Raw genomic sequence first — 14,466 nt, 5'->3', positions numbered from 1 at the left:
TGCATAAAGATGTGCACTTTAAAGGAGCGATTGATTGCAAAACTGATTTTACCTTGTCATAGTTGAATGACAGTTCGGTGGGTAAAATAGTCGCTTGGGATAAAAGCGTCTGCTAAATGCATAAAAGTCCAATGCACAAAGTCCATTGACACCCCATTTCCTATGCAAATCTCAAAATGACTTTTTTTTGCTGTAAAACGCTAGCTATTCAACAAAGCCACCGGACTGACGTCAGTCCGGGGACCGCCTTTTTTAGCTCTGGTCTGTATCTTTAGTGGCGTTCGACATTGACTGACTTCAAGCAGTGCTGCAGCCGGCTGTAGGCGGCTGACTTGAAACAGTGAATTCTGGTTAGACTTCTTGTCTGACTTGAGACGGCGCCGAAGCTAGGCCACTGTGACGTAGCCATCAAAGTACCGTGAGATCAATTTGGGAACTGCCGGCGGTGTAGCCGAGCGCATTTTCTCATAAGGTCCGCCTCATCTATTTTCCTGTACAGTGATAATTTGGGAAAACCTTCAAAATACCTCTTCTTTTGAACCAAAGGTCTAATTAACTTGAGATTTTGTAGAGATATGTATCATTGACGTATTTAAAAACGTTACTTATAGCAATTGAATAAAATACAAAATGGCTGAAAGGGGTGTATTTATATAAATGTCCACATTGCCTCAATATGTTTGTGTCACTAAATCAAATGTCATTTTGAATGATGGGTTTTCAAACCAAATAGACTTTAAGGTGACACGTCCCTGAAGTACCATAACAATTTCACCTTGATATGTCAAAATATGACTGAATTACAGCTGTTTGAACTTGGACCAAATCTGACAATGCTCACCATTGGAGAAAAAGCTTTTTTTTGTACAGTTACTGAACATGCCAATACTCAACACTGAGAATAGCTCAACGAGCTGGATAAGGTCGTAGGTTCGAATCCAGCCACACTGAGTCTGTCTTAAATTTGAATATATGTTTAGTTAAACAGGATAACATCGTTCTGAAGTACCATGCGCAATTTCACCTTGATATGTCAAAAGATCATTGAATTACAGCTGTTTAAGCTTTGGCCGAATTGAACAAGCCATGCTACGGGATATACAGCTGTTTTTTTTTTTACAGAAACTGACCAGTATTTCTCAGCTTTGCGGGCAGCTCCATGGGTTGAAACGTTGTACTGCAAAGCATAAGGTCACAGGTTCGAATCCAAGCACAGTCTTTTGGCCTGTCATAATTTTGATTACTTGTTTAGTTAAACAGGCATCTTTCTGAAATACCATGCACAATTTCATGCAATTTAACCTTGAAATGTCAACCGTTTCTTAACCTTTGTCCCAAAGCTGACAAAAAACTAATACTCATATCACGCAGTCGGAGCACTGCCAGATAATCAGCGTCAGCACCCTTGGGTACCCAGCATGCAGTGCGGCATGTCCAAAAACGCAAAGACTTCTGGAAAATAGTTTGGTTACAACAGCCTTGCGAGGGATTTTAGTTGTTGTGTTCGTTCAGTTAGATGTTTATAATGTTATTGTTGGTTAGTTAATATAATCTGGTTGGTCACCCTGATTGTGTATGTTGTGTAATTTAACGGGACCAGAGAGTCGGCTGCTAATCCGTCGCTGGCTATTTTCCAAGGAGCTGAATATGAACGCTGCCCTAGCCCAGTTGGCCACATGACTCTAGTTAGTTGTGCATTGACTGAGACTTTGGAATTGTTTTGGGCCAAACATGCAGTTGTTTTGCTCTCTTGTTGTCCAAGTCTCGATATTCTGCAGTGTACATGTTTATGATATTTTGCCATTTTGCGGAGGAACCCGCATCGCTGCTTGCAGCTATATTTAGGTTCCTCCGGTAGGAGGGAACCTATTGTTATTGTTAGTATTCTTATTATTAGGTTCCTCCGGTAGGAGAGAACCTATTGTTATTGTTGGTATTCTTATTATTAGGTTCCTCCGGTAGGAGAGAACCTATTGTTATTGTTGGTATTCTTATTAGGTTCCTTCCCCGAGGAGGGAACCTATTGTTATTGTTGGTATTCTTATTATTAGTAGGTTCCTCCGGTAGGAGGGAACCTATTGTTATTGTTGGTATTCTTATTATTAGGTTCCTCCGGTAGGAGGGAACCTATTGTTATTGTTGGTATTCTTATTATTTTTCTTCTCCATGCGCCCCAATATCTCAAAAAGTCCCTTGTCATAAATTTTCTAATTTAGCACATTGATACTACATCCAAGTGGGTACCCCCACACCAAATATGGGCCACATCGGACCATAGGGGGCGCCACAGGCCACGCCCAAAAGTCAAATTTTCAAAGTGATTGCATTTCCACCTTATTGCTCCAATTCTTCTGAAACTTGGTGTGCATGCCTGATATTTCATGAGGAACAAAAAACCCTTAAAGACCCATAAGGTCCGCCATGATGGATTTTCCTGTACAGTGATAATTTGGGAAAACATGGGAAAAATTCCTCTTCTCTTGAACCAAAGGTCTAATTGACTTAAAATTTCTTACGGATATGTATTATTGGCGTGTTTAAAAATGTTACTTAAGGCAATTGAATGAAGTACAAAATGGCTGAAATGGATGTATTTATGTAAATGTACACATTGCCTCAATATGTTTGTGTCACTAAATCAAATGTATTTTTGAAGGATGGTTCAAACCTAATAAGCTTTAAGGTGACATGCCTCTGAAGTACCATGCAAAGTTTTACCCTGATATGTCAAAATATAACTGAATTACAGCTGTTTGAACTTGGACCAAATCTAACAATGCTCGCCATTGGAGTAACAGCTTTTTTTATTATCCAGTTATTGATCTTTGTGTATTCCATGCCTGGGAATTGCTTAATTGGCTGAGATGTTGTGCTGGTAAGCAAAGGGTTGTAGGTTCAAAACCAGTCAGAGGCATAGTTTTTTATTTTTTATTCTGACAAAACGGTTTCTAGTCTTCCGATACATCCTCCGGTTGTAAAACATAGCAATGCATGTTTATTTGAGCCCATCACAACACTCCAATCGTCTGTTTAGCGAGACTGTGTAAACCACTGCAAAACAAGCCAGGTTCACCACAGTAGCTAGCTACTGGAGGTCAGATGGCTGAGCCGTTAGGGAGTCAGGCTGTTAATCAGAGGGTGGTTGATTCGATTCCGCCCTTGCCAAATGACGTTGTGTCCTTGGGCAAGGCACTTCATCCTACTTGCCTCGGGGATGATATCCCTGTACTTACTGTAAGTCGCTCTGGATAAGAGCGTCTGCTAAAATGACTAAATGCACTTGTAGTCCACGCATGGTAGAGATAAGGTTAACGGTTATCTCTAATGAAGTAAATTGATTGTTCAGGTGGATCCCTTGTCTGTTGCACAAATTCATTTTAGTAACCTAAGCCAGGACACATCCCCACTGATGCTAGGCATGATTTGAAATTCCCTTCCATGACAAGTTCTGGCACTCCAAACAACCTTTTATAAAAACTATAAGTAAGTTATTCTTTACAGCAGCAACCGAGTCATCCTGATGTCCCATTTTTATAGGAAATGTACAAGCAGTTTCAACTTTGGCTGAATCTAACCACGCTTACAGGAGAAACAGCTTACTTTTTAATACAGTAACTGAACATGACAATATTCAACACTGAGAGAATAGCTCAATGGGCTGGGATGGTGACCTGTAAAGTATAAAGTATTAGGTTGGCATCCAGCCATTATATTTTGGCCTGTCATAATTTTGATTATCTGTTTAGTTAAACAGGATGACATCATTCTGAAATACCCTGCACAAATTCATACAATTTCACCTTGAAATTCCTAACCTTTGTCCCAAAGCTGACCAAAGCTAATACTCTGCCCTTTCTATTCATACAATCTCAACAGTTGGTGTGTAGCAGAGAGAATAGAGACTGACTTGTAACCTTATGCTCATGACTTCAAATCCCCATTCAGCCTATTGTTGTTGGCCAAACATGAAGTAGTTTTGCTCTTTTGTTGTCCAACTCTCGATCTTCTACAGTGTACATGTTTATAATATTTTGCGGAGGAACCCGCATCGCTGCTTGAAGCTATATTTATTAGAATTTTTCTTCTCCTTGCGCCCAAATATCTCAAAAAGTCCCCTTGTCCTACATTTTCTAATTTGGCACATTGATACTACATCCAAGTGGGTACCCCCACACCAAATATGGGCCACATCGGACCATAAGGGGCGCCACAGGCCACGCCCAAAAGTCAAATTTTCAAAGTGATTGCATTTCCACCCCATTGCTCCAATTCTTCTGAAACTTGGTGTGCATGCCTCATTTGTGCTATGGAGGCCTTGTCCTGCTCTGGACTGCTTGGCCCCTCCATTGCTGCTTGCAGCTATATTTATTATTATTATTCTTCCGCCATGGGTGTCTATGGCAGCCCCCATAAGAGCTTGGTCCAAAGATGTGAATTTTGGCACACTCATTGGGGACAGTCTCCTGGTCCAAATCACAAAGTTTAATTTGTCATACCTGAGCACTATAGAGCCATCAACAGGTCAAAGTTGGATATATTTCATATTTCATTGCCAAGTACGGTTACAATCCAAAGAACACAAGTCACCACGAACGCCAAAAATACCCGGAACACCCTTTTATCGAGGATGCATCGGATGGTGACTTGGCGGCACTTGATTACAATGGCTTCATAACTGAGCTGCCTGTAATTTCAATAATTCAATTATACAGTCCCACGATGGAAGTTATGGTGACGTAAAGTCAGGAATTGAGCCCAAATCTGACCATGAGTCAGAATCAAAATATATATTATTCAGGTTTACAAATGGGAAGTTTTAGAGCAACTGAGGTCCACGCAAGTTACTCACCTACTACGGCATAACCACCAGGAACAATGGGATACACGCTTCCGTCTGCATGTATGCCATCGGGGAACATGGCAGCCATGGTCTCTCCAACAAGACGACCAAAAGCCGCACCTGCCCAACACACAAGCACGCACACATATTCATTGGAAATGCAGATCACCCTTAGCCTGGCTCTGCCCTCCTACGTACTTCCACTGAATTTGGATTTTGCTTCTGTTCTAGGTCTGGCCATTCGGTACGGAAGTCAGATTTTTTGGGTTGATTTTCTACCGGCGAATCAGCGAACAGAGGGAGTGGCTGAGAACGATGACGTTGATGTTGTGCGCTAGTTTGTGTTCCGTAATGGAGGCGGAGAAAGATGCGAGCGAAGCCATTCGGTCCGTTGTGGCAACACTGCCGAATATCTATAAACTTAAGCCGGAGCAAGAACAAGTTTTGCTGAGATTTGTTGGTGGCCATGATGTTGTGGCCCTCCTCCCCACGGGGTTCGGGAACAGTTTGATTTTCCAGCTACGGCAGCTAGCTCTGTTACAGTAGTGGTGAAGGAATTGGCTAAGGCGAACCCTAGTGATTGGTTATGGCAGACCAGAGTGGCTCTGGGCATATCCAATTTATATGTTTCTCACACACTTTACAAGTCATCACCTACCAATGAGGAAAACTGGCATAAATGCCCCACATGGCACTGGCATTGTGGTAGCCACAGCAGACATCCAGAACTAAAAAGACAGAAATCACTCTCATAAAATACACACAGCATGTGCATATCCCAAATCAACATAGCTTGCACTTAAAACAACTACGCACTTGTATTGTCAAACAGACGCAAGCACGCATATACACACATACATGCACACATGCAGACATCCACAGCCAATGACCAGACCTACCTTCATGATGATAAAGAGGATAAGTGTGATGAAGACGTTGACCTGCGGGTGTTTCCAAGCATGGGAGTGACTGATGTAGTCAAACTCCTCGGCCATGCCCTGACGGGACCAGGTGCGGTTGTCGAACAAAGCCACCAGTGATTCGTGCTGCGTCAGCTGAGTGATGGATGACATACAGGAAAGGAGGGTTTTGGAGGGGGGGGATCTACAACCTAAGACTCCAGACCATGAACCCACAGTATAAGGCCCAGGGCTGAGATTCACCATGTCTGCTAGCTGAGATATGGTTCCCTTGCATTTACATGTAGTCATTTAGCAGACGCTCTTATCCAGAGCGACTTATAGTAAGTACAGGGACATTCCCCCAAGGCAAGTGGGGTGAACTACCTAGCCCAAGGACACAACGACATTTCGCATGGCCGGGAACCTTCTGATTAATAGCCCAATTCCCTAACTGCTCAGCCATCTGACTCCGTACACTGTGCCTAGTATATATAGGCTGCTCCTTGGCTCTACATACTGTTCAAACTATGCCCTTTGGATTCTTCATCTTCGACTGTACTTTTTAGAAGCACTAATTGTATCTTGCATTAGATACACTCTATTCTGATAAATGAAAAAAAAAAGAAATGTGATCATTTATGATGTGAATATTATAGGAATGTAATTGACGGATCCTGGCTGGCACAATGGAACCAATGATCCCACAAATGCAAATCCAACCCACTTAACCCATTCCAGGCAGATTTGAGGGCTATCAAAATACTGACCTAGATCTGAATGACAAAGCTACAAGTATCTCAATTCTACGAAAACATACCCTTAATACACTCTGTCCATTGTCCACTGACTTACAGTGTAGTGATATGAAGTACATAATATTTGAGAGTACACACACTCATATAAATAGTTCATAAAACACAATATGCTGAAGATAAGATGCAGTCTGACCTGTCCGGCCATGAACTGTCCGAAGCCTGGAGGGAAGGTGAGGGTGGACACCAGTAAAGTGACCATGGCCGGGTACACCAGTCGCCTGATAGGTAGAGATGGACTGTAGGCTCATTAATAGGTGTACTTGAGACTCTGATAGGACAGAATAAGTGTGTTTGTATGACCAACATACTATATGTGCCTGTAAGTATATCTGTGTATGCTTGTGTGTTAAAGTATGCTCTTTGTGTGTGTGTGTGTGTGTGTTTGTGTATAATGTCTGCATGTAAAATACAGCCTTTGTGTGTGAGTGTTTGTCAAGACTGGAGACTCACTTCCTCAGGAGGAACTTGTTGATGGTTTTCTGCTTCCTCATACACTCAACGATAAGTCTGTTCAGGTAGACAAAGAGAGCTCCACCAAATCCACAGGTGATCCTAAACAGTACCATCATATGGGACAGCGTTACACACAGAGCTGCTAGCATCTGCGACCCAGAACCTCCCAGAAAAGAGCTCTCAACAAGCAACTGGTATCATGGTCAGAGTCCCTGGGACTACAGAGGAGTAACTGTGACACACATGGAAATTATACACACAGAAACAGACAAAGACAGGGGCACACATACAAATGCAGAGATGGACACACACAGGATCACAAAGACAGGAACACACACATAACTTAGGACAAGCTGGAAAACAGACCCCAGGATGGCAAATGCTGGCAGCTCCTGGAGGTCAAAGGGGAAGTCTAAACGGAAGCGTGTCTTGAAGAGGGCAGTGATGGTCTCTGACAGGTAGAGAATTAAGGGGGAGATTCAGTTAACACTGCTCACCTACAAACACCCACACAAAAAAGCAACACAGACAGAAGCGCATACATTGGTACATGCCAACACACACAAACACACATGAAACACACCTTCATCCTGGTTCCAAACTGCGAGCACCCTGAAGATGAAAGCACTGAAGGTGGCAGCAAAAAACCCTCTCCAGTAGTTCCTCACAGCAAAAAACGTTGAGGTGACCTCAATGCTGAAGAGCACACCTGCAACACACACTTACTTTGCAGAATGACAGACCTCTAATTTTGTGGTGTCAACACGTTGTGACCAAGCCTGTTCCCTTACCTCCAATTGGGGCAGCAAAGCAGCAGCCCACACCCACCGCACACGCAGCGGACAACATCTCAGTGTTTCTCAACTCATTCTGAAGAGAAAGGCATGCGTACGACAAAAACATACACAGGCACGCAGAAACACACACACAAAGGTACGTACCACAGTGCATTAAAAAACGTTGCTGGTGTCATTGCAGGCTTCTGGATGAATATGATAGGATCACAGCAAGGAAGAGTGACATTTGTCTGAATGCCAGTGGTATTGTTGATTGACAGTCCACAATAGATGTATTGATCAAATGGGTAGGATAACATATAAGGACAGCATGACAGTATACATAGTAAGATAAAAATGGATTCGTGCAAGGAAGTAGCGTAATTGTTTTTGTTTATAAAACATGATTTGATTAGAATAGAACAAAATATTTGAACAGAAAATGCTAATTATAGATGAAATGGTTCTTACACCACGTGTCACAAATACAGATGAGCGTGTGGCAGACACTGGAACGCTCTCCCTGACACATACACTCCTACCTTGTTCCCCTCAAAGGGCTCTTCCTTAAGCAGTAAGTGTGAAAAGACAGAAATATGAGTGAGTATCTATGAGTTCATTACAAGAAATAAACATCCGCACTTTATTGTATCACTCCACTGGCATATCAACAGAACATTACTATGCAGCACACTGTGGAGGTGAACTGGTCTTTATTATATAATTTGCAAGGGATTCGAACAGTTTGAGTGATATGACTGAATGCTCATGAACTCTGATAACTCTAATCCAGAGTTCTGTCACTCTGACAAAGCTCTCTCCCACTCCTCGTTCTGCTGATCATCCTGGGTGGTGTTGCTGGCAGAGAGAGCTCTGCTTCTGGTGGGACCGAGTGGCAGCCAGGGGAGACTGCCAAGGAGGGGTGGAGGGAAATAAAGGAGGCCCGTGATCATGCACAGGTGAGTGGGGGTGAGAGTATGTCCTAGGAGATGGCAGGAAGGGGAGATCATCAAAAACTACGACAATGTGCGTATCAGAGTGTGTGTATGTGTGTGTACCATGTGTTTATGAGTAGGGGAGGCGCTTACCATGTAGATGCCCCCAAACAGAGCAGCCATGAATTTGCTCAGGAGGGCTGCACACAAGCTGGCTACATGGACAAAGGGGCCCTGAGAAACACAGAGAGATGGATCCACATGTGGCTGGGAAGCTGGGAGGAAACACTGGATAATCTGTGGCCTTTCCTATGCTGTGTACTGCAAAGGGGTTTTACACTGCAATTTGAGGAGGAAAACGTAAGCATATAGGTTTCCCACCTCCTTCCCCAGGGGCATTCCACTGCCCAGGGCACAGGTGAGGCCAATAACTTTGGCAACAAAGGTTTTGAAGGTCAGATACTCCTTCAGGACCACCCCCCTCAGAATGGTCTTCATCTCAGGGATCCCGGAACCTGAAAAAACAGGAGGAGAAGAGAGATGGAGAAAAGATAACATTTGAGAAAATATTTGATCTAGCCTATTGTGCAAATGTTTTCACTATAACATAATTAGGATAAGGGTGTTTCAAGGAATTTAAAAGATGTCCCATGTGGTACTATACAGTCAATTCATACACTGCCTTGAGTCCTAACACATTACCTTTAGAATGACTTTAGAGTCCTTGTAATCTAAATGTGCCTGTATATGTGGATACATGTATTCTTCAGATTAAGTGTGTGTGTGTTCGTGTCCCTTACCCACAGCTTGCGGGGCCAGGATCTGTGTGAATCCTGCTGAGAATGTGATGAGCACCACAGGGTAGGTGACCCAGACTAGGTACTGGAGAAGCATGTTGCTGTCCAGCCCTCCGTACATCCACTTCTGTGCTGCACACACACACACACACACAAACATTTACACATGCACAGACACACAGAAAATACAACATTTGAGTACCTACCTATGTTCCCCAAACACAAATTCCAACCAGTTGTTCTTGCAACCCTTATCATTCAGATTTTCCTTCCTTTTTTTCCCCTCTCCTTCTGGCTGCTTGTCTTTCTCCCTCACTTTATCTCCATCTCTCACACCAACCTTGTGTTCTTCCTTTTAAAATATTATTCACATTTTCTCCTACCTTGCTGGCAGAAAGCTATGGCATAGTCCATGACCCAGCTGACCAGAGCCATGAGCAGACCCAGGAGGATGAGGAAGATCCAGTCCTCACCGACACGAGAGATCAGGAACTTCTGACAGCGCGATGTACACACTGGAGAGGGGAAACAAGTGGTGGAAGAACAAACAAGCTTCTGATGCTCATATAATAGAATGTCTGCTTCTATTGCAAAGTAAATCATACATTAGTAACAGACATGTAGAAACACAAAGAAATTGTTCAAATTCAGTCAGAGGTGATAGTCAGTCCTAGATGTGGCTCCAGTTGGCTGAATATTTCAAGAGAGGAAAGAGGGATTAATGTGGGGCACTAGATGGATGGAGAAAGTTCTGTGGACACTGCTCTTGACATCCATTGCTACCATATTCAGAAGCTCCCTAAGGAAAATGCTGAGTTTCTCCCAAGGGAAGGTGAAAGTGGGCCACTGACACAAATACTGGACCTACATTTTTTATAAATATCCCACCGCTGGCATAAGAGAAAGACAAGATTTTGTTTGTTATGATCTGATCTTTCTTAAGTCATACAATGTGATCTGGGAGACATTCCAAATATCTGGTTTAACAAACTGTGAGCCTAACCTTGAACTCTGAGTTGATTTACCCTAAAATGGGAAACTCTGACTTTTCGGTTCCAATCAACTTGGAGTACGTCCACTCTGAGTTGAGCACATGAATAAGACGTTGAGATGCTGACTGCTGCAGCAGCAAGGGATGCAGAGAGGCCTACATGTAGACGCTACAGGTAGTTCTCTACTTATGTACTTTTATTTACCTTCTTGTGTGGAATGTTGAGTTTTATATGTACACTGAAGTGAGGAGAATTATGAATGGAAAAACGATTTGCACAGAATGATTTGGCTGAAAGTGTTGCCAAAATAAATTATGGAGTGTGATGGAAAACGGTAACGTTCACTCAGGTATTCATCAGGGATTTTTTGTATTGATTTTTTATTTAGCAGGGACAAAGCAGTGCACATTATTACAAACATGACATGGCAAGGCCATGACACAACTTGCAGATGTGAATACATAAAAGGTTTGTAGCTAGATAGCTAATTTGCAACCTTGGTCCCTGATCAGGCTACCTATTCTAATAAAATATATAAGTCACCTAAAATATACAATTATACAGCTAAACAATATATAGGCCTACAGTATACAATTATACAAATATATGCTATCTTAAAACATACTTCCTATAACATTAAAACCTTGTGCAGAAAGAAGAAACAATATGATGAGCGTGACCTATATATGCTGTGTGTGCATGTATGTGTGTTATCTATTGTGTGTTGTCATGATTACATTTACATTAAAGCACATCAAATCGCGGTTTTAAAATCCTCTCCCGACGTAAAGCTAAGCAAATTACATTTTGTTTGAGATGGGTCAGCTTAACCAGGAAAGGACAGCCCATGTCTGCCAAATGTATCAGGCTCAGAAAGTGGGAGGGAATATGTAGAAATGCAGAGTTTGCTAAGGAAAACCTGCCAACGAGCAGGTTAGGTTCACTGAGTGAGTTACCATGGACTCTGACCCACAGTTTGTGTTACCTCTCTTTCTGGAACCGAAAACCAATCTCAGGGTTAACCAACTCAGGGTTTTCACTAAACCCACTTTCTGCACAACATTTTAACCAATAACAAATATAAATCGTTTATTTTATTTTATACAACCTTTGCCAAGTAAACAAAGCCTTAAAATTGTGTCTGTTTACATCTTTCATCGCAATTTGTCCCTAAACATTTTTAAATAACCTAGTTGAATTGCATATCGTTTAACAGCACATTCTCATGAGCTTATGGCTAGCTGAGTCAAGTGTATTTAAACATAATTAACTGAAAGAACAATATTTTGACAAAAGCCTAAGTAGATTACCAATTAGTTATTGATCACATTAAAACAAACCAAAACATTCTAACTTCATTTACTACGTCACTATTGTGTTTTACATAATGTGAAAATTGGTGCATCCTTAATAAGATGACACATAATTTGCATAAATAATTGGGGGAGAATAAAAGTCTCAATACAATCGTATATTTTGGGGTGTATTTATCTGGTAATTTTTCATTCTGATAGAAAGACAGGACATTTGCCTATCCCCCTATAGTATCTCCCTTTGAGTCATAAAATGTTATCTGTACAAAATAGCGCAACAGTTAGAAGTGGGTGAAAGAGAGGGAAGGAGAGAAAGCTCAAAATAGAAAAACCCAGCTAGTGAGAGATAGCAAGAGATACAGTGAAAGAGAAAGAAGGATGGGACTTGGAAAGATTTGAGAAAGAAAGAACGATAGGGAAGGAAGAGAAAGAAAGAAAACAACGGAGGGAGGTTAATGGGAGCAGGGGAGCAGCTGACCAACAGACAGTGATTAGCTACAGACTGCATCCCACTGAGGCCAGGTCACAGGGGGACACACTCAGTCTCTCTGGTGACACAGAGGCAAAACTGTTAGTGTGACTGGGCCAGGTGCCAGCCATCCAAGGCACAGAAATTTGGGGCTTATGTACAATTAATGTGTTTTAAAAGAAGTTTACAGTTGGTTTAGATTTTTTATACAGTGTATGTTGATTCAATTCCATTTGGCAGGGATGCTTCCTGTAGTTTTATGACACCTAACTAGGAGAAGTGAAATCTGAGTGACCTGGAAGAGTTCTTGTCACCCCTTACGGAAGGAAAATATATTGCAGTATATTGGAAAATATCATGTGATATATTATGCAATATATGTCCATATATGGGATTTAATATTTATATTGTACAATACATTGCAAAATATTCAACATGAATATATAATAATATATAATATGTTTATATATCCCAAAATATATGCAATTTTATATCTAAAAAAATTATATACCACCATAATGTATTCCGATTTATGTGGAAAAATGTATTGGTAATATATGTAAAGATATAGTGTCAAATGTATGTTTAATATATGGTAGAATATATTTTAATTATATGTAAAAAATATAGCTGCAAGCAGCAATGGCGGATTCCTCCTTCAAAATTGCAAAATATTGTAAAATTGACATAATAGATAGTTACACCCAGAAAACTAGAAGCGGTTTTGTCAAAAAAAAGAAGCCTATGTCTGGAGTTGAACCTGGAACCCTTCATTTACCAGCACAACCTCTCATCCAATTGAGCCATTCCAAGATCTAGACTTTGCAGTGTTCAGTTACTGAACTATAAAATAAGACGTTTCTCCTATGGCAATCTTAGTCACATTTGGTCCAAGCTCAAACAGCTCTAATTCAGTCATATTTTCACATATTAAGGTGAAACTTTGCAGGGTACTTCAGGGGGAAGTCACCTTTAAGCAGGGGCGGTTTTAGGCACGGGCAGACCGGGCAGCCACCCGGGGGGGCATTTTTTCATGTCACGTGGGGGGCGCACGAGCATTTCAAAAAAAGAAAACTCTGCGCGGTTTTCTCTTATTTATCATTTCAGTTTGTGGGGAATTGGCATATTGGCGCCCTTTTCAGGCTGCTGCAGGCATCCCTGTTTGCTGAAACGGTGCCGTGCAGCATTTTCGTTTGCCGCCAGCAGGTGTACCGGTGCTCGTTCCATGGGCTGTCGGGGGGGCGGTCGACGGGGTATGGGGCGGCACTAAATATATGTACAGATATGTGTTCAATATATTGTGGTATATATTTTAAATGTAGGTAAAATTATATGGAAAAATATTTGAAATATATACTGACAATGATCGCTTCCAGCAAACGAGGAGTCTACCCGCGGGAGTCCACCGAGGAAGACTGACGGGGCCGGATCACCTCTTCTGATAAGTATCAACCTATTTATATTTATATTATATCCTACCTAGAACAATTTCATAGCTAGCATGTGTTTCCTTAGCATTCCTGTTCATTACACTACCCGTTGACGTAGATATGTCACAAAGTATATACGGTCTACTTCTAACCTTCACTACCTATCCAGATCTTCTCCACCTGCCCTTTCTCTTTCTTTAGGGCTCTGGAACTGCCAGTCTGCTGTGAACAAGGCAGACTTCATCCCAGCGTTTGCATCTCATGCTTCTCTTCATGCCCTTGCGCTGACTGAGACGTGGATCCGCCCAGAGAACACTGCAACTCCAGCTGCTCTCTCCGTCAACCACTCCTTCACTCACTCACTCCGCTCAACCGGGCGGGGTGGTGGGACAGGGTTGCTTCTATCCCCACATATAAAATACACATCCACACCCCTCTCTGTTACTGCCAAATCATTTGAACATCATTATGTTATGCTAACTGATCCTATCAAAGCATGCTTAATTGTTCTTTACCGCCCACCAGGACCGCTAGCCGACTTTGTGGAGGAGCTGGACATGCTCCTCAGCGTCCTCCCGGATGATGGAACCCCCCTGATAGTCCTTGGGGACTTCAACATCCACCTCCAAGGAACGCAGGCCGTCAACTTCTTGTCTCTCCTGACTTCCTTTGACCTGATGCTGCTGAGCAAACCGGCGACCCACAAGGCAGGCAAACAGCTAGACCTCGTCCTCACACGTAACT

The 14,466-nt window shown here is 42.2% G+C and overlaps 1 protein-coding gene across 1 annotated transcript in view; it reads right to left on the bottom strand.

Annotated features, from left to right (window-relative positions):
- Positions 1 to 14,466, bottom strand: part of clcn2a (chloride channel, voltage-sensitive 2a) — a 142,493-nt gene that overhangs the window by 25,167 nt on the left and 102,860 nt on the right. The window contains exons 3-15 of the mRNA XM_047018187.1: positions 9,902 to 10,033; positions 9,522 to 9,650; positions 9,103 to 9,236; positions 8,845 to 8,955; positions 8,329 to 8,352; positions 7,802 to 7,880; positions 7,594 to 7,719; positions 7,377 to 7,461; positions 7,008 to 7,109; positions 6,691 to 6,793; positions 5,740 to 5,895; positions 5,499 to 5,568; positions 4,850 to 4,960 (exon numbers count right to left, since the gene is read on the bottom strand). Coding sequence (XP_046874143.1) covers positions 4,850 to 4,960; positions 5,499 to 5,568; positions 5,740 to 5,895; positions 6,691 to 6,793; positions 7,008 to 7,109; positions 7,377 to 7,461; positions 7,594 to 7,719; positions 7,802 to 7,880; positions 8,329 to 8,352; positions 8,845 to 8,955; positions 9,103 to 9,236; positions 9,522 to 9,650; positions 9,902 to 10,033 — 1,362 coding nt within the window. The remainder of the gene's footprint in view (positions 1 to 4,849; positions 4,961 to 5,498; positions 5,569 to 5,739; positions 5,896 to 6,690; positions 6,794 to 7,007; positions 7,110 to 7,376; positions 7,462 to 7,593; positions 7,720 to 7,801; positions 7,881 to 8,328; positions 8,353 to 8,844; positions 8,956 to 9,102; positions 9,237 to 9,521; positions 9,651 to 9,901; positions 10,034 to 14,466) is intronic.

This window comes from Hypomesus transpacificus, unplaced genomic scaffold (assembly GCF_021917145.1).
Source record: "Hypomesus transpacificus isolate Combined female unplaced genomic scaffold, fHypTra1 scaffold_96, whole genome shotgun sequence".
In the NCBI taxonomy this organism is placed as follows: Eukaryota; Metazoa; Chordata; class Actinopteri; order Osmeriformes; family Osmeridae; genus Hypomesus; species Hypomesus transpacificus.
This window is presented reverse-complemented; position numbering and strand designations above follow the sequence as displayed.